At 49.8% G+C, this 25,182-nt stretch overlaps 1 protein-coding gene across 1 annotated transcript; it reads right to left on the bottom strand.

Annotated features, from left to right (window-relative positions):
* Positions 1-12,269: 12,269 nt before the first annotated feature.
* Positions 12,270-24,243, bottom strand: Ampd2 (adenosine monophosphate deaminase 2). The gene is made up of 19 exons (XM_026402780.2): positions 24,102-24,243; positions 23,809-23,862; positions 18,715-18,845; positions 18,357-18,487; positions 17,971-18,039; positions 17,761-17,869; positions 17,252-17,438; positions 16,698-16,839; positions 16,517-16,606; positions 16,119-16,248; positions 15,745-15,939; positions 15,527-15,658; positions 15,211-15,374; positions 14,800-14,926; positions 14,542-14,705; positions 14,328-14,448; positions 13,819-13,992; positions 13,545-13,655; positions 12,270-13,412 (listed from the first exon to the last, which is right to left on the bottom strand). Exons 2-19 carry the CDS (start codon positions 23,816-23,818, stop codon positions 13,203-13,205), a joined length of 2,397 nt encoding a protein of 798 aa, XP_026258565.2. The 5' UTR covers positions 23,819-23,862; positions 24,102-24,243; the 3' UTR covers positions 12,270-13,202.
* Positions 24,244-25,182: the final 939 nt, after the last annotated feature.

Below are 25,182 nucleotides of genomic sequence, written 5' to 3'. Positions count from 1 at the left end.
CTGCCCAGAGGGGTCACCATTTCCTAACTCACATGGCATGGGGGTGAGCAATAGCCCTGGGTTAATGTGCGACCCAGAAGCTCAAGCAGTACAGCAAGAAACCTGGTACTGAGGTACAGTGGCACATGCCAGTAATCCCAGCAGCTCGGGAGGCTGAGACAGGAGGATTGCAAGTTCAAAGCCAGCCTCAGCAACTCAGCGAGGCCCTAAGCAACTCAGCAAGACCCTGTCTCTAAATAAAAAATACAAAAAAGGGTTGGGGATATGGCTCAGTGGGTAAGCATCTCTAGGTTCAATCCCTGGTACAAAAAAAAAAAAAAAAAAAAAAAAAAAAAACAGAACTGGTGCACAGGGACAGAATGTGGCAGAGGGGAAAGAGACAGCTATGCACCCAGATTCTTCAGGTGGGGGCTCTGGCACCAAAGGCAGACTTCCCAGGGTTATGTTAGCATAAATACACTACTCCCACAGCTGCGCACAGGCAGCTCTGCAGGCGCTGAGCCTTGTTCATCAACAGGACAGGATTAGGGTAGAGTGGGGGTGGCTGGAGCTTCAGCTGATTTGTAAGCTCTTGTAGGATGCTGCCTACAATCCCACGCCCAGCAGGCTGACATTGTCCAAGGGCAGGCATGAGAGCCAGTGGCATCAGTGATAATGCAGCTGCACCTGTTATCACAGGCTCAGGCACCCAGGACTCCAGGGCCAGGCCACCACATGTATCAAGCAGGTTCTCTTCTGCAGAGAGCTCCAGGGTGGCCAGACCTAGAAGCCAGTTTCTGCTCTGCTCACCATGATGTGCTTCCTAATGTGAGGCTATGCTCACCCCAGGAAGGCGCATCTTTCTCAAAACACAAAGGCCCTTTACAGATTAGCATGGATCTCCCTGGGGGCACAAGGGTGCAAAGGAAAAGGAGGTCCTTGGCCAACTCAGGCTGTTCAAAACTCTGGGGCCAACTCTCTGCTTCCCATGCCACTTTCAGTTGACCTTTTACAAATCCTATGCTTGATATTTTGAGCCCATATTATAAGATGGTAAGTAGCTTAGCAGGTCTGTTCTGCATCTACTGTGAGCTGGGTGTGAGAGGGAGTCAGTTCCTAGGGACTGATTGCCCCTGGACGCCATGCCTGCAGGGTCACTCCCCCCAACGGATGCCTGAACACCATCTCCTTGCCCATCATGGCATCTGCTAACATAGCCACCCAACCAGGCCCTTGAGGAGGAATGTGAAGGTGCTCCTACACTCCTCACCCCACCTCTTCCCACACATCCTTAGCTCTCCACAGACCTCTTTCCTGACTCGAGGATCTAAGGGAAGAGCAACCTGGGGCTGGGCACCTACAGCAGAACTGTCTTGGGGTAATGGGAGTGGCCAGAGGAGAGATGGAACCAGGGAGGAAGCCAGCAGAATGGCATTACTCACCCAGTAGGGAGGAGGGGTCACCTTGAATAGTATTTTATTTTATTTCATTATTATTTTGGTGGATCGGGGATTGAACCCAGGGATGCTCTACCATTGAGCTATATCCCTACCAGTTAAAAAAAAAAATTTTTTTTTTTGAGATAGGGTCTCCCAAAGTTGCTGAGGCTAGCCTCAAACTTGCCATCCTCCTGCTCAGTCCCCTGAATAGCTGAGATTACAGATATGCGCCACCAGGCCTGGCCCTGAAGAACATTTTAATGAAGTAGTTTGCATCTTCTTGTCATCCTCTTCTTCACTGAACAGCCCCTTGTCCCACATGCTTGAGTTTCTGCCACTGCTTCCAGACTGCCCTGCTGGTCTCCCCTTCCGAGTTATCCCACCAGCATCCTTGGCCTCTTCGAGACATGGTGGCCCATTCACTGTGACTTTTGGGAAATGTGTCTTGCCTCGTGGCAGGGTGACTCTGCCCTGGCTGGTTTCCTGCCTTTCTGAGTTTGAATTCTGACTTTACTTTGTATCAGCTGAGTGACTGGGCCATTTTTTAATTTGTTTGTACATTAGGATTATCCATCTTGAAAAGTGGATAATAATAATAATAGTACTATAGGGGCTGGGGTTGCAGCTCAGTGTAAAGCACTTGCCCACCATGTGTAAGGCACTGGGTTCGATCCTCAGCATCACATAAAAAATAAATAAAATATTGTGTCCATCTACAACTAAAAAAATTTTTTTTAAATGTAACAGTACTGTACAATGTGTTGTGAGAATTTTTAAAGGAAAATTATTCTGGGAAAGGAACTTGATAAATAGGAATTTAGCTGATGGGGGCTGGGAGAGAAGGAACTGAGAGGAGGATAGAGTACCTGAGACTCTACAGCCATCCAGTTGGAGTCTGAAGACCAGAGCTAGTGGGGGTTCTCCCAGAAGGTGCTTGAGCCCAAGGCAGGGATGAGCTGAGAGCTGAAGGGCTTGCAGGGATTAAAGAGATATGTGGGCTTATGCCTTCGAAAGTCTTACTTCATTCCTGCTCCTCCCTGCACACCCCACAACCCCAGCTTCACACATATCTAGAACTAGCCACCTCTCCATGAGATGAGGGCCCTAAATCTTCAGCAGGTCCCAAAGCAAGCTTAAAAATGAGAGCACTAGGCCAGGAGTCCAATGCTGAGTGTGACCCAAGCTCACCTCCTAGCCCTGTGACCAGGCCAAGTCTCGGGCCTCTCTGGTAGTCCATGCCATTATACCCTGTTTATACAGCATTGATCCCACCTTGCTCCAAAAGGATCTGAGGCTGCTGATAGGAATAATCACTCTCCTGCTGAACCCATAGGTGCTAGTGAAAATGAAGAGTGCAAAATCAGGAAGCACAAAAGAAACATGCTATTATTGTGCTTTTTCTGCCCAAAAGAATTAACCCACACTTCTCCAGCTCCCCAATGGAGACTCTGCCACAAGTCCAAAATTGTTGAAGTTCCCTGGCTTGAGCTCAGCTTTATACATAATATTTAATTTCCACTATAAACCACTGAAATGGGCCTGTGGTATAGTTTGGATCTGGAATGTTCCCCAAAGGCCCATGAGTTAAAAGCTTGGTCTCCACCCCACTGCACTATTGGAAGGTGATGGAACCTTTAAGAGGTGGGTCCAGGGAAAGGAAGTGAGGTCATTGGGGGTGTGCCCTTGAAGGACCTATTGAGACCCTGGACACTTCCTCTTTGTTTCTTGGCCACTAGGAGGTGAGCAGGCCTCCTTTGTCATATGCTTCTACTCTGATGGGCTTGCCGCCACAGGCCCAAAGCAACAGGGCTAAGTTGAACTGTGAGTGATCATGAACTGTGAGTCAAGATCAATTTTTCCTCCTTTTAAGTTGATTATCTCAGGGAAGTTTTCCGCAACGTCACAAAGCTGACAAACACACCCTAATTTTGTTCTCTTATACAGATAAAAAAAAAGCTCAGAGTTCATATAATTTGCCCAGAGCTCATGTTAATAAGTGACAATTGTATCATTAAATGGTGATTTTTAATCCAGGCATCCCAAACTCCTACCTCCCAGGCAGCGTGTGGAATGTCAGATGGCAGGATTCACCTTCTCAACCTTTTATCAGCTGTGCCAGCCAATCACAACACTATGGCTAGTTCTACCACCCCCTGCTCTTCACCCCCACAGCCACCAACCAAGTCCTCATCACTCACACCCAGGATGTGCAGGATTGTCCTTCATGACCTTCTGGTCTCCAGCCTCACCTCCCTCCATTTGCTCACCAGAGCCAGACATTGCCCCTTCCCTGATCATTCCACCCCAACAGAGATACCCCTAATCACACATGCCTCAAGGGTCATGGGGGGGGGGGCAACAAAGATTTTGCAGACTGTTGTGGGGTTCAAATTCCCACCTCCTGATACTGACTAGATGAGTCACCTTGGATAAATTATGTAGCCTCTCTGAACCTTGATTTTCTTTTTAGGAGAGGGAATCACTCCAACTTCACCTCCCTCCATTTGCTCATGATGATAGCTGTCAAGGAGAGTCCTCAGGTATATTAGATGCATTTGCATCTTGTGGGAAGCCATCTATGACCCGTGTGTGAACTGAGCAATGTTTGAGCCATTAGGCAGGGAAGCCCGGTTTTGGTAACTCCCAGGGAGAACCCACTGGTGCAAGAAAACCCAATTCACATTGGCACCCTGTTCTAGTTCACCGTTCAAGTTCAAACACAGGTCCGTAGAGGAGTAACCCACTAAAGCCAAACAGCCTTCCGGATACAGATGTAGCTTGCCAAAGGCCAATTGACCTGTTTACAGCAAGACTCCCACCACACTGAGAAGTAAGCACCTAAACAAAACTCCTCCCACTAAAACCTTATCCCTGCCTTTGATGTACTCCCCTTTAAATAAAGAATTGGGGCCTTTTTCAGTTGTTCAGTTCCAGTTCCTATCAGGACTGGAAGACCCATCAAGCACTCAACTTTTTAAATCTAATCTTTGGCTTGTCTTATTTCTCACTGATTATTTCAGACTTTTTTATTTTCCCAGGCAGCTCACACCTCCTGGGAAGGAACCTGCTCTGTCAGGGTGCTGGCTACCCCATCATAGCACTTAGCTCACCCGGTGCCAGCGTGTGCACTGGTATTTTATCCCACTAGAAACATACCTGTCTGTTGGGAACACAGGCTGAGAATGGGTTGATACTCACCCCTCTTTGCATCTATCCCTGCAAATCCAGGAAGGGATGGGGTAGGGCTGGACCAGAAGCTGAGCTGATCCTCCTAGCCCAGAGCAGGACTGCAGGGCTGAGCCATTTTAAGACCTTTACAGACCCTGAGTCTGATTCTTGGGGATTCCAGTCTCACAGTAACAAGCATCAAAATGCACCCATGTCCCTCATTCAGTGCAACTCTTCTTTGCTTTAAATTTAAAAGGGTTCTTATAAACTTGCCTTTGAAATTACTTGACTATGAGTAGCTCATCTAATTTACTACTGGCTATGATTCCTCTTCAATCATTCTGTGTATTCAGGAGCTTTTGCCAAAAATCCAGTTTACAAATTGTTTTCAAATATAATGACACTTGTATGAATACTAAACTGAACAAATATGAAAGTTGACATGCTGTTTTCTGCAGGCCTCCCATTAACATTTGTCAATTTTGACTTTGCTTTTTTTTTCATATTTTGCAGACCCAAAGTTTATTTTTGGACTCTCCCACATTTGGGGGCATTCCAAAGTCCTCCCTGCCCCCTGCAAAGGACAGGTTTGGCCACAGAGCAAGTGCTCTTGGATCATCCCAACTCCAGACACCCAGGCAGGGGAGATCACCCACTGCAGATTGACCAGGGCATCCCACCTTGCAACTTTACTCTCGTTTTGAAAACAAAAGTGGTTTGTCAAGCACTGGGTTAGATGTGATTTAATACTTATAGCTTTATTGGGATTTCCTATGAGTAAATTTACGAATGAGGCAATGCTGTGGCCTGGGAAATGTTCTGATGGAGGCTTTGGACTGTCATCCTAAGCAGTTCCCCACCTACACCAGGAGGGGGCGCCAGGGAGACAAGCCAGGGGTCTAGCCAAAGGCCCTGGAGACCCGACGGCCCCCCCCCAGTAGCCTTCATTCAGGGCGAGCCCTAGGACTAGAAAGAGGCAAGTTCTTGTACCCGTTTTATTACTATGTGTTTGGGGCCTTTAAACCTAGAGCAAATTTTAAAATCCCTCTGCTGCCACTGTCATTTCCCTCCCCCACCCCTCGCGCTTAAGAGTCCCGGCCCCAGAGCACAGAGCGGCGAGCCCCACAGACCAACCAGGCAAGTCTCCAGGAGGGGCGTGGTGGAGGGGACTGCAGGAGCTGTGCGCAAGATATAGAGGGAAGGGCTTTGATTTCCATCGAAAGCTGTAAATCTAATCAAATAAAAATAAAAGATAATAGCAGCTGAAGGTGCAGGTCAATAATGGAGGCTGAGTCAGGAGAACGGTAAGTTCAAGACCAGCCTCAGCAATTTAGAGGCCCTGTGTCAAAATAAATATTTAAAAATAAAGGACTAGGGATGTACTCAGTCCCTGTGAGTTCAATCACCAGTACCAATAACAGTAATAATAATCATTATTAGTACCAAATAATAATTATAATTACCTGGTAACTTCCTTCATGGACATCTAGTCTAGGGGAATAATCTCTAAGGCCTTATGCAAAGACAATAGCTAACACTTATTAAGTACTTACTTATAACTTCATTCAGTGACTGAATGAATCTAGTTGACCCATGAGGAAAGCACTATTATTACCCCCATCCAATGGGTAAAGATCTGAGGCACAGAGAAGGAACTAACTTGCCTAAGGTCACACAGCCAGAGAGGGGTGAAGCCAGAATTCAAGCCCACAAATTCTGGCTCCAGAGTATACAATGGTAGCCACAATGGTAGCTCAATTATTCTTAACAGAGAAAAGTTGTCATGGTAAATGACGGTAAAGCAGGGCACAGTAATTCCATTCCTATTTATGTAGTATTTTAATGAAATGTAGAAAGGCATGTTAAAATAAATTTTTAAGTGTAAGATTGTGTGTGTGTGTGTGTGTGTGTGTATATATATATATATATATATATATATACACATACATATATATATATATGATCTCAACTAAAAAATGCCATTTGAAAAAAGAACCAAAAGGAAGATGTTAATGTTTAAAATGTATTAAATATATACATATACCTCAGACACACAGGGAATTAGCAAATATTTGGTGAAACTGGCAGAGTATGAGTGGGGTTTTTTCTTATTCTCATTTCTCTATATTTTCCAAGTTATTTAAGAAACTGATTTTCTTTTTAGACTTTTTTGATGTTTTAAGATTATTTGCTTTTGATATATGTTTGAAAGAAAAAATTCTAGAAATTGAAAACCAGAAACAAGTTGTTAAAAAAAAAAAAGATTGTTATGGAAGTTTATAGCAATGAGTACCTGCAAAAAAAAAAAAAAAAAAAAAAAAAAAAAAAAACCTCAAGTAATCTAATGATGCATCTCAAGTTCTTAGAAAAACAATAACAAACCAAACAAAATCAGTTGAGGGAAAGAAATAATAAAGATCAGAGCAAAAATTAATGAAATAGAAACTAAGAGAATAATGCAAAGGATTGATGAAAGAAAACACAGTTCTTTGAAAAGATAAAATTTACAAACCTTTAGGAAATTAATAAAAAAAGACCCAAATGAGTAAATTAGATATGAAAAAGGATACATTAACAGATACCACTGGAATTCAAAGGCTCATTGGAAAACTATACGTGAATTAATTGGAAACTCTACAAGAAATGGACAAATTTCTGGATACATATGACCTTGCCAAAATTGAACCAGAAAGTATAAAAAAACCTAAATAGACAAATCCCAAGTAATAAGATTGAAGTAGTAATAACTCTCCTAAGATTGAAAAGGGCACACGCCTGTAATCCTAGGCTCTTGGGAGGCTGAGGCAGAAGGATCACAAGTTAGAAGCCAATCTCAACAATGTAGAGAGATCCTTGTCTCAAAAAATAAAAAGGGATGGGGCTGGACATGGTGGCACACACCTGTAATCCCAGCAGCTCCAGAGGCTGAGGCAGGAGGATCATGAGATCAAAGCCAACCTCAGCAAAAGCAAGGTACTAAGCAAATCAGTGAGACCCTGCCTCTAGATAAAATACAAAATAGGGCTGGGGATGTAGCTCAGGGATCAAGTGCCCCTGAGTTCAATCCCTGGTACCCCTCCCAAAAAAGGGGGGCCAGCGGGGGTGGCTGGAGATGTTCAGTGGTAAAGTGCCCCCGAGTTCAATTACAAATACCAAAACAATAACAAAAAACACAAAAAGTCTCTCAACAAAGAAAAGCCCAGGTCTGGATGCATCCACTGCTGAATTTTACCAGATTCATAAAAAGAATTAACACACAAATGCCTCTCAAAATATTCTGTAAAATATAAAGAAAGGGTAACCTTCCAAACTCATTCTATAAAGCCAATATTATCCTGCTTCCGAAACTTGATGAGGATACAACAGAAAAAAAGGAAATTATAGGCCAATATCCCTGATTAACAAAGTACTTGCAAATCAAATCCAATTGCACACTAAAGAGATCACACACCATGATCAAGTTGGTTTCATTCCATGGATGTAAGTATGGCTCGATACGCACAAATCAATAAACATAATACAGAGCATAGATAGAATTAAGGATAAAAATCACATGATCATATCAGTAGATGCAGAAAGAGCCTTTGATAAAATTGAACATCCATTCATATTTGAAGTCCTGAATAAATAAGGTATAGAAGGCTTGTACCTCAACATAATAAAGGCTATGTATGATAAATCCATAGCCAACATCATACTGAATGAAGAAAAACTGAAAGCATTTTCTCTAAGAACAGGAACAATACAAGGTATCCACTCTCACCATTCTTATTCAATATAGTACTAGAAATTTTAGCCAGAACAATCAAACAAAAGAAAGAAAGAAAAGGGATACAAAAGGAAAGGAAGAAGTCAGATTATCCCTGTTTGCTGGTATGATTCTATACTTAGAAAACCCTAAAGATTCCACTAAAAGACTCTGAGAATTGATAAACAAATTCAGCAAAATAGTAGGATACAAAAATCAACATATAAAAATCAGGAGATTTTTCTATACACCAATGGTGAACTGAGAAAGAAATCAGGAAATCAATGTCATTCTCTATAGCCTCAAAAAATTATATATTTAGGAATAAACCTAAGAAGATAAAAATTACAAAGTGATATTTACAAAACACTAAAGAAAGAAGCTGAAGAAGACACTAGAAGATGAAGAGACTTCCCATATTTTTGGATTGAGAGAATTAATATTGTCAAAACAGAGATACTACCCAAAGTGATCTATGGATTCAATATAGTCCCCATCAAAATACCAATGATGTTCTTCACAGAACTGGGGAAAAAATTCTAAAATTAAAACACAAAGGACTCCAAATAACCAAAGCAATCCTGACCAAAAACAGCAATGCTGGGACATCACAATACCCAGTGTCAAAACACACCACAGAGCCACAGTAATCAAAACAGCATGGGACTGGCATAAAAAACAGGCCTGCAGACCAATGGAACCAAAGAGAGGACACAGAAATAAACCCATGCAGCTACAGACAACTGATTGTTCAAAAAAAGAGCTAAAACACAAATGGGAGAAACAGCAGCCTCCTAAACAAGAAGTGCTATATGAACAAGACTGAACATAGACTCCTGTCTCTTACCCCCTACAAAAATCAACTCAAAATAAAACAGAGACTGAAACATAAGACCTGAAACACTGAAAGTACTAGAAGAAAACATAGAGGAAACACTCTAAGCTGGCTGAAGAGACTCCAATAGACCAGGAAACAAAAACAAGAACTGACAAATGGGATCACATCAAATTAAAAAGCTTCTGCACAACACAGGAAACAATCAGCAGAGCTGAGAGACAACCTGCAGAATGGGAAATCCTCTTTGCCAGCCATTCATCTGACACAGGGTTGAATATCTAGATACATAAAGAACTCAAAAAACTTACTGAACAAAGAACAAGTAATCAAAACGAAAAACGGGCAAATAATCTCAGTAGACATTTATCAAAAGAAATACAAATGGCTGATATGATAAAATGCTTACTATCTTTAGCCATCAAGGAATGACAATCAAAATTTCTTTGAGAGTCCATCTCACCCCAGTCAGAATGGCTAACAGAAAAAAATAATAACAATAAATTTGGACAAGGCTGTGGAAAAAAGGAACCCTTATACACTTTTGATGGGAATGTAAATAGTATAGACATTATGAAAAACAGTATGAAGATTCCCCAAAAAACAAAAATAGAACTATCACAAAATCTAGCTATCCCACTCCTGGTTAGATACCTGAAGAAAATGAAGTCAGCATACAAAAGAGATTAGCTGCAAACCCATGTTTACTGTGGCACTATCCAGAACAATCAAGACTGATTCTAGGTACCTGTCAACAGATAAATGGATAAATATGGTGTAGGGCTGGGATTGTGGCTAAGTGGTAGAGCTCTTGCCTAGCACATGTGAGGCACTGGGTTTGATCCTCAGCACCACATAAAAATCAATCGATTAATTAATTAAAGGTATTGTGTCTATCTATAACTAAAAATTTTTAAAAAAGAAAATATGGTATATATACAGAACAAAGCATTATTCACCCATAAAGAAGAATGAAACCATGTAATTTGCAGGTAAATGGATAAAACTGGAGGACATCATGTAAAGCAAAAAGCCAAACTCAAAGGCAAGCATCACATATTACTTCTCATAGGTGAAAACTAAGAAAGTAAACAAGACACTCTGAAGGCAAAAGAAGGACTTTCAGGGGAAGAGGATGGAGTGGGGGTGAAGAGAGAGCAGAAGGGAAAATGGATGTGATTAAGGCATAAAATGTATGTAAGAAAAGGTCACGGTGAAACCGATTGATTTGTACAATGTTTTAATAATGATTTTAAAAAGAAAAAAATTGGAGGGCTAGGGTTGTGTCTCAGTGATAGAGCGCTTGCCTAGCACGTGTGAGGCACTGGGTTCAATTCTCAGCACCACATAGAAATAAATATAAGTCCATTGACAACTAAAAAATATTTAAAAAAAAAAAAGAAAAGAAAAGAAAAAAAATTGTGGAGAGATTGCTAAGAAACTCTTTGAATTTTGTAATATTCTTAAGGCTAGCCCTGAGCACACACTGACAAAAACAAGGGACAAGAAAGGGGATCAAAGGATTGATTTAAATGACAAATTCAATGATAATAGGGAGTTCTCACTGGTGGAAAAGTCCTAAATGTTGGCAGGGGACAGGAAGTCCTGGCCTTTAAGAACTTCAAAAAGTTCTAGAATAAGTCCTAGTCCTAATCTAGAAAGCTCTTCTGGATTGGCCACAGTGGTGCACACCTGTAATCCCAGCTATTCAGGAGGCTGAGGCAGGAGGATCTCAAGGTAGAGGCTAGCCCAGGCAACTGAACAAGACTCCCTGTCTCAAAATAAAAATTTAGAAGTGTTGAGGATACAATTTAGTGATAGAGTACTTGCTTAGGATGCGCGATATCCTGGGTTTGATCCTCAATACCCAAACACATACACACACACACACACACATACACACACACACACCCTCCCTTTTAATCCTGCTTGCCTGTTTTACAAAGCTAAGATACAGGTTATTTATATTAAATATATCCTTGAAAAGTCAGCTCCCATTACCCTTGGAAAGTATTGTTTGGGAGGTAGGGAAGGCCCAGGGTTGGGTGGAAGAGAGCCCTAATCCCCAAGCTCCAGTTTAGGTTCTACCACTGGCCATTTTCACCTCCTGAGCCTGTTTCTCCAGCCAGAATCCAGCCAGAGTTGTAGAGCCTTCCACTTATCCCCCAGGGCCAACATTTAGTATGCAAGTGCCTCTGTATACAGGGGCCCTGGGTCCTCACCAGAGGCCTGGCTGGCAGCCTTTGGGAGGCAGGAGGATCAGGAGAGCTCTGCCCAGGGTGCCCAGGGCACCTGCTGGGGAGGCTGGGGCCAGGTGCACAAGCACTCATCGCCTGCCAAGAGAGGCCAGAAGGGGCAGAACCACTGACAGAGGGGAGGAGAGGCCCACAGCCTCCAGCATCCAGACCCTCAATTATAGCCTCGAGCTATTTTAGGGCTGATTGTTTCTGAGGCAGCCAGCCCCCAGTTCCTTCCCTGCCAAGCAGCAACCATGACAGGCCTCCCTGTTGCCCACCCAGGGCCCTGCACAGCCCAGGGCACATTACAATTCCCTTCCTCATACAGACAAAAGGCTCCAGCAGCCTCCATGCCAAGGAGGTGCTCTGAAAACAGTGCAGTGGGCGCAAGACACAAGCAGAATTGCTTAAGGCTGGGTTTGAAGCCCTGAATCTGTGGGGGCATTGCTGGTATCTGCACCACAACTTCCACCTCTGAATCAGGATCTCTAAAGGTGGGACCTAGAAAGGGCATTTTAAACAACCTCCCCAGATCCTGATGTCTCAGAAGTCCTGATCTCAGGTGGCTTGTAAGGGTGTATGCTCACATCAACCGGGCTGCAAATGCACACGAAATAAAAGGTAGGAAGGGCCATCATCTTTCAAACTGGTGTGACACGAATGTGCCCCAGACCTGGGGCCAGACTCAGAGGAGGCAAGTTGGATGAAGGCCCACTGGGCATCTCTTCTGTCCTATAGCTCCCTCTGTCCATGTCCAAGTGTACAAGCCACTCCCATCAGAATGTGCTGGCCCTCCATGTCCCTGGCACCCAACCACAGCACCCCCAACAGCTCTCCCTCTCCCAACAGAGACTCCTCCTGCCTTGTTACTTAAATAACCTTTATTTCTCATGCACTAGGAAAGATGGGTCATATGAAACACTGCTTTTCACAGCAAAGGCCTCGGTCCAGAACATAACATAGGGGGCCAGCTGGGATCCTGGGCTGGTCAAAGATCTGGGGATTACAAAACGGATACACCCCCAGGGCTAGTGGCAGATCCAGCACCCTCCAGCTGCAGTGGCCCCAGACACAGCATAGGGCAGTTACCCCCTCCCACAGAGGCATAGGAAGCTAACACCAGAGAAGCACATGGATCAGGGAACAAACGGAAAAGGCTGCTGGGCAGTGACTTGGCAGAGGCAGTGGTCCAGCACCTCCAAGGCCCAAGTCCAATCACCTCAGGCCAGGCAGTCCAGGCTCTGAGCGAGCTCAAGCCCACCTCTGCCTAGGACATGGCTGCTGGAGTTTCACAGGGCCTCAGGAACCTGTGCCTACAGCAGAGTGTACAGGGCCCTCTCAACGGCCCCTCAGTCACATAACAGGACAGGGGACTACAACTTTAGCCAAAGCTCGGATTTGCCCAGGCAGGCCCCCAGGGGCAAAAGGGGCCAGCTCCTCTTGCCTTGGTTGATTGGTTCAACCTTGGTTAGCTAAAGGGGCCAACCCTTCCAAGTCCCTGTGGACACTTAGAGGTACCCAAAGGACAGCCAGGTTTCTGAGGATCCTAGGACAGGGCCACCAGTGGGGCCAGCCCTTAAATCTTGGCCATCGGGTACCACCTGAGTCAAACAACAGTAAAGCAAATTCCTGAGCATCATGTTCACTGAGATGGCCCAGGGACAGCACATGGTCAGAGACATGCAGAACAGAAACAAAGAAGGATGGAGACATGCAGAGTACAACAGGATGGGAGGGGTCTGAAAACAACACATGGTCAAGGTGCTGAGATGGGGTGGGCACCACAAGGGCCAGGCTCACTGAGGCCCTGGACTTATGGCAACACCCGCCTCCTCCGGGATGGTCTCCAGCATCTCACTCTGGACGGCCTGTGTAATAAGTGCCAGCTCCTGGCACAGAGTCTCATGACGGTAGCCCACACGTATGTCTGGCACATTGGTGCGGCGGATGTCATTGCCCTCAGGGCCCTCCTTGGTATAGTTGGGTCCCAGCCAGTGGCTCTTTACCTGCAGGACATGTGAGTAATGGGCAGGGCTGCAGCCTACTCCCAATCATCCCAGGGACAAGGTCAGGACCCCAAATGCGGAGGAAGGGAAGAGAAAGGCAGAGTCAAGGCCCAGGTAGGCAGGTATTAGTACCTTGTGTGAGAATCCACTCATGAGCACACTGTTGCGGGCCAGCTCACACATGTCACAGGAGCTGAGCTTCCACACTTGAGTGGCAATGCTGTATTCCTCCATCAACGGCTCCTGCATAGGCCAGGATTCCTCAGATAGGTGCACCTGGCCCTGCAGCCCCTCCCTGCTCCCATCCTATCCTGTAGAACTTCCACTTAGGCTGTAGCATGACCCCAGCAGGAGGCAGCACCAACCCAGATACCCTAGTGTCCCAAGTTGCCTGCTGATCTCTGACCTTGGTGAAGTGAAACTGTAGAGGATCATCAGTAGAAAGCGACACCATGAGGCCACGGGACAAGTACTCAGGTAGTGGGTTCCGATGGTAGCTGAGGAAGAGGCTATTGTTGCTGAGCGGGGACATAGCAATGCCAATCTGGGCCAGGTAATACAGGTACTGCAGGACTGGGGCCTGGGCAGACACAAAAGAGGGAGGACCATTTAGATGGCTTTGAAGCAGAGAAGAGAATGCTTGGTTGGGGGATGGGGGGGTCTGGGCCACAGTAGCAGGTAGTGCATGTTGGAGGATGGGTCCAGGTTAGACCTGATTTGAGAATTCAAGTTATAGCCAGAACCCAAGTAGGGGCCTAGCCTGGAAGGGCCTAGTCTAGGGTAGAGAACATTAGTTACAGTGGGAAGGAGGGATCCGATTGTGGGTCAGGGTGAGGAGGACCAGTTGCTGAAAGAGTCCAAAGGTTCAAAGGAAGGTAAACAACTGTGAGAGGAGCCTGGGGTGTAGACCCTGACCTTGCGTAGAAGCAGCCCATGGGAGATGTTTTCCGCCAGCATGAAGGCTGATACCAGGTGGTGGATGGGCCCAGCCTCCCCACAGTGTGGCCTCAGCACGAACGTGTGGAAACCCCTCTGCCTGGGGGGGCATGAAGACAGGGTCAGCTCCACAGCCCCACCTCGGCACACACGTGACCTCTAGCAGAGGATCAGCACTGGGTGGCACAGGTACCTGCGCAGGTGGTTCAACATGGCCATGTTGGCGAAGGTGTAGTACAGGTAGTATGCATAGGGTGGGTTGTCTTCCTCCACCCAAGCCTCAGGGAGGGGGCTCTCCAGATTGAAGACATGGTTCTCAGGCTTGGATTCATCATCCACGCTGTCAAAACCATCCACCTGGTATAGGAATTCGTGGTCAATCCCAAAGCTGGTGGCTGGGCCTGAGCCTGGCTGTCCTGCCCACACCCAGCCCCTGCCACCCTTCCCTCACATGCTCCAGAAAAAGGTGCAGCTCCGGGTGGCTGGCAGGGTGCACAGTAGCCTCAAACAATGGCAAGAAGATGTTCTCCAGCATCTCCTGGAAGTTGGCCAGCTGGCCCTTGGTGCGGTACACATCACTGTAGGTGAGACAATCGGTCAGAGCCAATAGGAGTTAACCCAGAAAGAAGGTAAGGGTCAGACCTGGCCCAAGAACACAGAAGCATGTGTGAACTACACTGGGAAAGTGGGGATGCCAGGGTGGTCAGGTTGGATAGACTGTGGATGGGCCGGGGAGGCCTCTCCTTGTACTTGGAGGGCTCAGCTGGGCAAGGAGAGGTTTCCAGTCCCAGGAGGACAGGAGGCAGGACTGGCCCCCTTGAATACAGCCCTGGTATTTCCTCCCATTTCAAGGGACACTCACAAGAGGCGGGGCACCTGCACGAGCCAGCGCACATTAGGAGAATGCACTCGGTGAGTCACGGCCCAGCGTGCCAACTTGTCCCACTCATCCCTCGAGCGCCCGTAAATGGATAGCCGCAACTCTGCATTCTGGTATTTGCTTTCCTCCAGGTCGGACATCACCTCCTAGACATGTGCAGAATAGCTGCCACACCCAGGCTCCTCTCCCACCCTCTGCACACCTGCCACGCATGTTCAGTCAGGCCTCTTAAGTCCCTTGTCCCCTCACCCCACCTATACCCAGGCTTGCAGCTCAGTAGGTTAGGCTGCCTCCATACCTTGATGATGTGAGCAAAGTACTTCCCAGAAACCCTGTTGTCGGTCTTGATGAAGATCTCTCGGAGGACAGACTCCCCAATAGGGTTGTATTTGGCATTGAACTTGTCAAAGCGGTGGAAGGTGTTTCTATCCTGGGGGGAGATAGGCAGGCCCAGGTCACCCCTGACCCTCACTTCCTGCACTAACCCAACCCCCCAGCTCATGCATGGGGACAGACCGCGTGCACGTCAAGTGTGTCCACACTCAGGTCATAGGCAGTGAGATTCATGCTCTCGAAGACTTCCCGCAGAGTCTGCTCACGGCCCTGCTCCACATGCACAATCTCCTCCAGGTGCCGCTTCATTGCCCGCTTGATGAAGCGCAGCAGATGTTTCTGGTTCATGCAGGACGAGGCATGGATGTGTGTGTCCACCTAGAGTGGAACAGGGCACTGCTGAGCCTACCAAATGCCCAGAGGGTCTAGGGCCAGCGCAGTGAGATGGGAGAGGGCTCCCCATATTGGATGCTGAGTGGGGATCCCAGGCCCTGGATAGGGAGGCTGGGTAGAGGTGCACAGTCAGGACACAAAGAGGGCCACAGGTGAAGACCCACCTTGCGGATGTTGTAGAAATCTCGGTGTGGCACTTTCTTCTGAGCAGCCAGTTCCTTCATTTCGTTAAGCAGTACATGCATCTGGAACTTGGAGCTCAGGTACTGTAGCCGGCGATAGCAGAATGATTTTCTGGGCAGTAGGAAGGCAGCAAGGCAGGGACTCAGGCCCTGAGGGAGGAACCTGGGTAGAGCCCAGGCAGCAGAGCCCAAGAAGAGGCAGGAAGGTCCAGGACAGAGGCGGCCAAGAGGGCTGCAGACTGAGGGAAGGTCAAGGACTTGGTGACTGGGGTGGGGTGGGGAGACCAGAGCCCAGGTAACAGATATGGGACAGAACAGGGCAGTGCTAGGGCTGGAGAATCTGGGCTAGGAAGCAAGCAGAGTGACCAGAAAGAACTCACATGGGGCCATTGATAATCAGAGCCATCAGCACATTGACATCAGCCACAAATTCCTGTAGGTCTGGGTATGGAAGCTCCACCTCAGAGCAACTGCAAGTGGGGAAGCTTGGGTAAGGAAAGGAAGCCATGCACCTCCCAGATGTCATCTCCCCCAACCCCTAGCACACCACACCCATCTTACTGTTCATCAGGATCCCTGCGAGTATAGACATGCACCACGCCACGCACCATACGCAGACCCAAGCCCAGGTCCCCAGGCATGGTGCTCGGCTCACAGTGCTCGTATGGGTGCTGTTCCAGAGCAGGGGGGTGCACTGGGGCATCTGTAAGGATGGAAACGGTGGAGTTAGGACCAGGGTTCCTCCAGATCAGCTGCTACCCAGCCCAGAAGCTCTAGAGGGAATGAGACATCCATCAAAGATCCCAGAGGGAGGGCTGGGGTGGTGGCTCAGTGGTAGAGCGCTTGCCTAGCATGTGTGAGGCACTGGTTCAATTCTCAGCACCACGTACAAATAAATAAATAAATAAATAAATAAATAAATAAATAAATAAATAAATGAATAAGGTCCATTGACAACTAAAAAAATATTTAAAAAAAAAGGTCCTAGAGTGCAGCTCCAGCTCTAACTTCTACCCTCTGGGTGTTCAAGAAGCTGGAATTATCCTGGGTATGGGGAGACATGGGCAAGGCAGGAGCCCAGGACACTTGGGGAACATCAGGGATAAGAGTCCCACCAGCAGACACAGGGGTGTCAGGGCCCTGCTCAAAGGTCCGTGTCTCCAGGGGCTTCTCTGCCAGCTGCTGCAAGTAGCGGCGGGTGGTGGGGCAGAAGCTCTGCAGCGACAGGGCCATGTACTTCTCCCGGATAAATAATGCCCGCACCACACTCTTGGCTGCATCCAGTAGGTCTGTGAATGGCACCTGGGGGGGAACACAAGCAGTCACTCTCCTCAGTCTCTGACCCAGACTCAAGACTCACGAGCACCTCTTCCCTGTGGCTTTCCCCAGACCTCACAACATCCCCACCTCCTGCAGGCCTAGACCCAGGAACAGGTAGCCCACTCTGGTCCCAGCATATCAGGGAGCTCCCAGCCAGACCCTCTGTCCCGCCAGCTGTTAGGAATGAGAAACACTTTCTGCAGGCCTTATCCTCAGCTCCCCAGACTGGGAGATTCCCCAGCCTGGGAGCTCCCTAGGACATGACAGAAAGAGATGGAAATCCAAAACCCCGCCCCACACTCACCCCACACTTCTCCTCTCCGGAAATGGTGACCCGTTGAAATTCCCTCTCCAGCACATCACGCTCCCGAAGGCCCCTGTCCCCCTGGCCTTCACCTTGTTCCTTATAAAGCCTACAGGAGGGGGGAGGCATACAAGGGAGGGGCTGGAGCCCACTTCGTGCAGCCAGGCCCCAGCTCCACCTCCCCTGTGTGTGAACCCCTGCCCTGCTCACTGTAGGTCTGAGTCACTGTCCGTCTTCAGGAAATCTTGCTTGGCCCGAAGCAGGATGTCTGGCTCCAGCCTAGAGGAAAGAGGAGAAAGAGGTCAGAAGAATAGGAGGGTGGCTCTGGCTCCCAGGCTCCAGTACTGCACTAGGTGCTATGCAGAGGTTGTCACATGTGATCCTCACAGGCAAGACTATAGGACCCTATGCTGTGCTCACCCGACCTTGGAGGTAAGAAAGCAGACCCTGAAGTTAAACAGCATATTCCAGGCCACCCCAGTGGTCAGAAGACAAAACCAGAACCTAACAGCCTGTGCTCCCAGGTAGATCCCAAAGGGAGGATGGAACAAGAAAGAAGCCAGAGGGGCACTGGGCAGGCTCTGCGCCAGGCTCACTTGACATCCTGGCTGATCTGCCGCTCCAGCCGCTGCCGCCGCTCCTCCAGCTGCTCAATGGGGCTCTCCTCAGGGAACTCATATGGGGCGCTTCGGAGCTCACTCTCAGCCAGCGAGCGGCTGAACAGCTCCTGGCAGGAGGGAGGCAACACAGGTCAGGCAGGGGGCCTCTCCTTTGGGCCCTCAGCCCCAGCCCTCCCCTGCAGAATCTGGGCGTGGGTGTGGGCAGCAGGAGCTGGGGTTCCTGGGAGAGACTGAGGATCAGGGACAGCCAAGCTTGAGGTGAGGCAGCTGAGACAGAGGGGTGTGGGAACAGAGGCAGGGCATGGGGTGAGGGGAGGGGGGTGCCAGGCGATACCTCGGCAATCTCCTTGCATTTGCCATCCATAGACGTACGCAGGTCGAGCGGGAAGTGCTTGAGGCAGGGGGCGGGGCCCGGCAGGGATCGGGCAGACTGCAGCGGAGGGGCCCCCAGACCACCCCGAGCCTCTGCAGAGACAGTGATGTCAGGGTCAAGGGTGGGGATGGGCAGGGCCTGGGTGCCCTGGAAGCCAAGGGCTGCTGCTTGCCCCAGGCCAGTCCCTGAGGGAATCCAGGGCCTGGACCGTGGAAAGTCCCCCCACAGAGGCTGAGGAAGGTGCCTGTGAGTGGCTCCTGAAGGACCTCACCCACAGCCCAGTACAAGGAAGGACCCCTCACCATCCCAGGCTCAGGGTGGAGGTCCTGCATCTGCCCCAGGACAAGTGGATTAATTCAATTCACCTGAGGCCCAGATAAGGGCGCATTCCCTGGGGTCATGAGAATCTACCATGTTATCCCCCAGAGGCAGACACACGTGTACATGTGTATACACTACAGAGACACACACAGAGAGACATACAGCAGGCACTCAGTAAGGACCAGGTGGCTGGCTACACCCAGGATTCTAGCCCACAGCTTCCAGAGCAGCTGATCCAGGATCAGACCGGCCCTTGGAATAGCAGATCGTCTACTCAGAGGGGCCAGAGGCCCCCTGCAATCCCAGACCTACAGGGCACAGGGGAGGCCACAGCAGGCACTCAGCTCTGACCTAGGGAACCAGTCCTCAGGGAAGGGAAAGGCCTGGTTGGCAGGGAACCCTGGCTTCTCCCTGGAGGCCTGCCCTCTCCCCAGGACCCCAGGGCTGCCAAGATGTGGCTTGGCCCCAACCTGCCCCTCCCACTGCTGGCTGCCCCTCCAAAGGAAGCTGCCACAAACAGTCTGCGCCACTCAGAGGCCCCAGGATCTGGGCCGGAGGCCCCGTGGAGAGCCCTGGGGAAGGGAGCCTCAAAGGCCAGGGGTCTTTCTCCAGTAAGAGCAAAACTCTTCATGTGCATAAGGACACGACTTGAAGGGCCTTGGAGCTATTCCTTTATGGGACTGACTGAGCTCTCGGCCCACCAGGAAGGACCCTCCCTGGGCTCAGAAGCCCAGCCTCCCCAGTACGGAGCTCTTCACAGACAATTTGGCTCTCCCAGACAGCTGTGCAGGGTGTACCCCTCCAGCACCCTCTCTCTCCTCTCTATCCTAACTTGGGGAGGGATTAAAGGCTCTGCCCAGGTAGCATGCCTTAAGGTTTCTGTGCCCATTTCCCAGTACTCTAGGTCTGATTCCAAGCTGGACAAAGGGAAGAAAGAGGTGACTGTCCCAGATCCAAGACCACCTCCCCTGCTCACCTTGGTTCTGCCTGAACCCTACCTGCAGAGTTCAGGCTGCTCCAGCCAGCAGCCCTGTGCCCCTTGCCCGCCTGTTTGCCGAGTGAAGCTGCAGCCAGTCCCCCAGGACAGCTCAGGGGCCGGCACGGGCTGTACCAAGTGCAGCTGCAAGCAGGGGAGACCCTGGATGGCCAGAGTAGAGAGTTGGGGGAGCTCAGGGTGGGCCCAGAAACCCAGGGAAGGAACATCAGATTTGGGAGATAAGACAAAGTCCAGAACTGTAGGAGGCTTAAACTCTAAAGGACTGGGGTGGCCTAGCCAGAAGTAGGGCTCCCAAGGGGGAGAAGAAGCAAGGCAGGCTGACACGGCCAGGGCAGGCCGGCAGGGAGGGGCTAAGCCTCCTTAAAACCACTGCCCTAGGGGACAGAAGCAGGCAAGGGCTGGCTGGCCAAAGGGTAGGAAGAAAGAAAAGAAGGGACAGCAGCTCTCTTCCTCTCTGAAACCAGCAACCCCAGGTCAGCTTCCTCTGCCCACCACTATCCTCTTGGCCCTGACTAAGGGGTCATTCAGGAGGAAAAAAAGGTCTCTGTGGGAAGAAGAGCTGTCTAACAGCTGGGGGAGTGGCCCACTCTGAGTAGGAGCCAGATACTGAGGCTTTATGGCCCCCAAACCTCCAACTCCTGTTCTACATCTAATTGTCAGGATCAGGACAAACCCTCCAGGAGGAGAGCTTTGGGAAAGGGCACTAGCATTTAGAGGACTCACATATGACATGGCTTCTCTCTCTGAATGTGGACTGTAAACAATGAGAAGGGGCCCCTGCACTGCCTAGCCACAGCCCCAGGGCTCACAGAGAAAATGCTCTGCACATGTTCTATAAAGTCCTAGGCCAAGACCAAGGCAGTTGAGCAAAGAAGCACAGTGAAGAAAGCAAAACTTGACAGGGGCAGAGATGGTATGACACCATGTCTTACCTGGAAGAAGGCACAGTAGGAAGAAGAAGAAAAGATGGGCACCTACCCCACCCTCAGGGTGTAAGGTCTTTGCTTGCCCAAGAGCCTGGAGCCTATATACTATTCCCCAGATAAGGTCCCAGAACACTTCTAACCCCTCAAGAAGAGTAGATCATAGGCTTCCAGGGCTGGTCTGTGCTGGTTCAGCAGGAGTAGAGTCAAAGGTCCTAATCTTATCCTCTCTCCTAGCAGGGTGACCTGGGGACTGCACAGCAACGCTGGGGTGTGCAGAACAGGTTCCAGCAGGCAGTGCCACCCTTGCCTGCCAGGCCACTGCAGAGCCACCTGGGGTTCACTAGAGGTGACACACAGGCAGTAACCTCCATGATCTCTGAGGCCAGCCCTAGAAGATAGCACCTACTGGTCTCTTCTCCTGGGACTTGTGCCAGAGGTTCCTGACCACAGTGCCACACATCTACACCCACACTCACAAGTTAGTCAACCAAAATCAGAGGGCTACTTCACCAATTCCAAAATTCTGGCCACCTGTTACCCCCCCTAAACCAGGAGCCCCCCACTCACTGCCTTGGCAGGCTGGGGCCCCAAGTATCAGATGCTCTCACCACCTGGCCACCACCTGGTTCAACAGAAAGGTAGCATATACAGAGCTAGCCTCAGGGCATATACCTTCTGAATGGCACAGAGAAACAGACCCTCAGGACATTACAAACTTCAAACCAGGCATCTTCAATAGCACAAGAAAATACTGGAAGGGGACAGTCTCTGAGGCCAGGCCAAGAAGACAGCACCTGCTTGTCTCTCCTCCTGGGACTTGTGCCAGAGGCTCCTGACGATAGTGTCACACATCCATACCCACACTCACACGTTAGTCAACCAAAACCAGAGAGGGCTACTCCATCAACTCCAAGATTCTGGCCACCTGGTACCACCCCCATACCTATAATTGGGCTATAGGTACGAACTACTGCCCGCGGTTGGGAGGGTTGGTATGATCTGGTCACCAAAGTGGGGTCATTGCTTAGCCACAAGGCCTAGAGGCAGCAGACAGCAGGTTCCTGCCTGCTGGAATCTGTCCTCAGTAAGCACTCACCCAGGAGGTTGAGCCCTCACTGAGATGAGCACAACCATATCACACTACGGGCTCCAAACAGTGCAGAGGTGCCCAGAGAATGAGAACCAAACCAAAGGATGCAAAGTACAAAGCACATAGGTCTGCCCCAAGGGCAGCACTCTCCTAAGGAGGCTCACAACACAGGCCAGGAACAAGCAAACAACAGAAGGCAGAGAGAGTCAAGCCTGGAGCTCTGGAATGCTGGCCAGCAATGGATGTGCCCAGATGTCAGAACCCCAGGGAGGGAATCCTAGATCTGGGGTCCTGGAAAGATAGACCAGCCACAGGAGTACAGCCTGAGTCTGCCTGGGAAAGACACAAGCACCAATCAGGGTGGCCAGTCCATAAACCAGTCAGTCCCACACACCCCCACTCCATTCACACACACACTTCACACGCAGTCCTAGCATCTGCACAAGCAGACATGTGTGCACACACACCTCTTGCTGCACCCACACCCACACCCACTCCTTGTTACAGAGGACAGCATCCCTGACATAGAAACCTCGGTCATCCCCACCCAGTCTCTCTCTGCACACCACCTCCCAAGCCAGACATCTCTGGGACCGAGATCAAGGGGCACCACTGCAGAAAGAGTGCAGGAAAAGGGCCCCTTCCTGAGAGGGGCAGTGACCTGGGCAGAAGGTGCTGGGGCAGAGCCAGTTGCCTGAGGCCAGAAACAAGCACACACTCACCTGGAACTGCAGCTGCGGACTGCAGGCTGGCCCGCTTCTTAAAGGGATATTTGGCCTTGGACTTGCCAGGGCCAGATGAATACGATGCCATGGCTAGGGCCAAGGCGACAACGAAGGAGTCTGAGCAGCACCGGCTGGGCCCCGGCTCTGCCACATCCAACCCCTTCCTCCGCCCCGCCCCCAGCGGGAGTGACTGATGCAGGAAGCAGCACCCCGCAGGCGGAAGAGGCCCTGGCCACGATTGCCGATGTTGTCTAGGCAACCTCGCCGAGTGGGGCCTCCATCCCTGCCCCTTATTCCTCCCCTCCCTCCTCGGTCCCCGCAGTGACGTGACTGATGGTGGCTGTGCCTGATGGGTGTTACGGTGGATAAAATAAGATGTGTCAGGGCCAGCCCCCAGCTCTGCACTAACCCGGCTCAGGAACCCTCATCCTTTGCCCAGACTCTAAAGCAAATGGGCCAAAGTCCAGGCTATCTGGTCCAGCCAGCCTGGCAGAAAAAAATAATAATAATAAACAGGAAATCCAGCCTGAGCTCCTCCAAGCTCAGAGCACACTGCTCTAGGGGCAGCGCAAGTGTACTGGAGAAAACCCAGTGCCTCTGGGACAGAGTTCCCCTTTTTCTTCTCCACCCGACCCCCAGTTCCAGGGGTAGTCCAGCTCTGGGAGGAGAGTGAAGAACTGAGAATCCCAGTCCAGAAGGGAGGGGCCTGTCCTGGGAAAATTCCACTGTCCAGCAGAAACGGCCTTCTAAGAAAGCAGGGAGGCCAAGAGGCAGGGGCAAGTCTGGGATCCAGGGAAAAGACCCCAGACTCTTCCTGACTGGTCTTCAGTCTTTGCACATTCAGGCTCAGCTTCCCCAGGCCCTTCCAGAAGGAGTTGGTCGCCGTCCCTGAGTTCTGTAGGCTGTGATGCACTGAGACCCCCACCCTCTTGTCGCCCTGGCCACAGCACTTCTCTGTCCCAGACTCCCTCCCGCAACACAAGCGCATACACTTACCTGAGGCCATGCTGGCAGAGTCCCGCGGGGCACCTGGGAGTCTCCCACGAGGGTCTGCACAGAAGGGAAGGCCGGGTGGTGAGGGAGAGGAGAGGGGATGGGGCCCAAACCCAGCCAACTTGCTCCAAGGGCCCCCACCCGGGCCCTGAGAAGGGGGAAGTAAGGCAGTTTTTCAAAATTGCTAGTTGGCTGGAAACGGATCCCCGCCGACGACGGCAGCCGGACTGGCCTCTGAGACCCCGGAGTCCCGACCCCCAGTCCTGCACTCAGAAGCGGGCAGACCACGTGCTCACCAGAGAACGGTACCCGGAACTCGTCTAGGCTTCTTTCAACACTCCCTGGACATTCGGGATCCGACTCCCACGGTTGGACTGTGGGGGAGTCACGCAACAGGTGCTACCCCACCGACACCCCGCCGGCGCCGCGCCAGCCTCGGCAGCCGTAGGCCCCGCCAGGTCCGTGGCCCCGCCCCCTCCGTCCACGCCCGGCGGCCCCGCCCCCGCCATTTTTCCTCTTCCCGGCCGCCACGTGGGCGTCCACGCCACATTTGGCCTGGCCGGCCCCTGGGTCTTGGCAAGTTCCAAGAGTCAGCTTCCTCATCAGTAAAATGGGCTGGAGGTAATGAATGTACCTCACTCACAGGGGTTATTGTGAGGAATGTTGTGAAGCCCCTCTGCACAATGCCTGGCACATAGGCAAGGCCCAATGAAGTTATTTCGACCTGGGATTCACTTTGAGAAGTTCTGTTTCTGCATTCTTCGCATTCTCACCTGGGTCGTCTATTTTTTTTTTTTTTTTCTGGCAGGCATTGGTAGTCAGGGTGTGCCCTGCAATGCTACCTTCCCTTCCGACATTAATTTATATATTTGATAGTTAATGAGCTTAAAGTCTGAAGCAGGAATGAATGGGTTCAAATTCCGATTCCTCCGCCTACTTCCTGAATGACACTGAACAAGTTACTTCTCTGTGCTTATGTTTCATCATTCATTGTAAGTTTAAGAATACCTGCTTTATATGATGATTAAGATAAATGAGTTAATATAAATTAAGTGCTTAGAACTGTGTCTAGCCTATAGTTACTACTATGATCATGTATTATCATTGCTTTGGTTTGGGGCTTTGGATCCTTATTGACATCCTATTGATTCATCTTGCATTCCATAAAGAAGTGGAGTTTGATTCTTTGCAGGACTGCAGACACCCTATCCAACTAGGTAGGATTTTCTGCCCCTTGGGAGTGGGAAGAGAATCCTACCTAAAGGGAACTTCATTGAATGTAATTAGTGTATGAGCAATTAGTCTCTTCCCTATTCTCTCCCTTGTGGGAGCCCTTTGCCCCCACACCCAGTTGTTCTAAGCTCTTTGTCCAGCTCC

Source organism: Urocitellus parryii, chromosome 11 (genome assembly GCF_045843805.1).
Source record: "Urocitellus parryii isolate mUroPar1 chromosome 11, mUroPar1.hap1, whole genome shotgun sequence".
In the NCBI taxonomy this organism is placed as follows: Eukaryota; Metazoa; Chordata; class Mammalia; order Rodentia; family Sciuridae; genus Urocitellus; species Urocitellus parryii.
This window is presented reverse-complemented; position numbering and strand designations above follow the sequence as displayed.

Bases quoted from the DNA above. Each gene is read 5' to 3' on its own strand.
- Ampd2 (XM_026402780.2), bottom strand. The intron at 15,940-16,118 runs GTGGGTCTTCAC...GTTCCACTCTAG, and splicing joins ATTTCTACAACATCCGCAAG to GTGGACACACACATCCATGC. The intron at 13,413-13,544 runs GTACTAATACCT...CATGTCCTGCAG, and splicing joins TGAGTGGATTCTCACACAAG to GTAAAGAGCCACTGGCTGGG.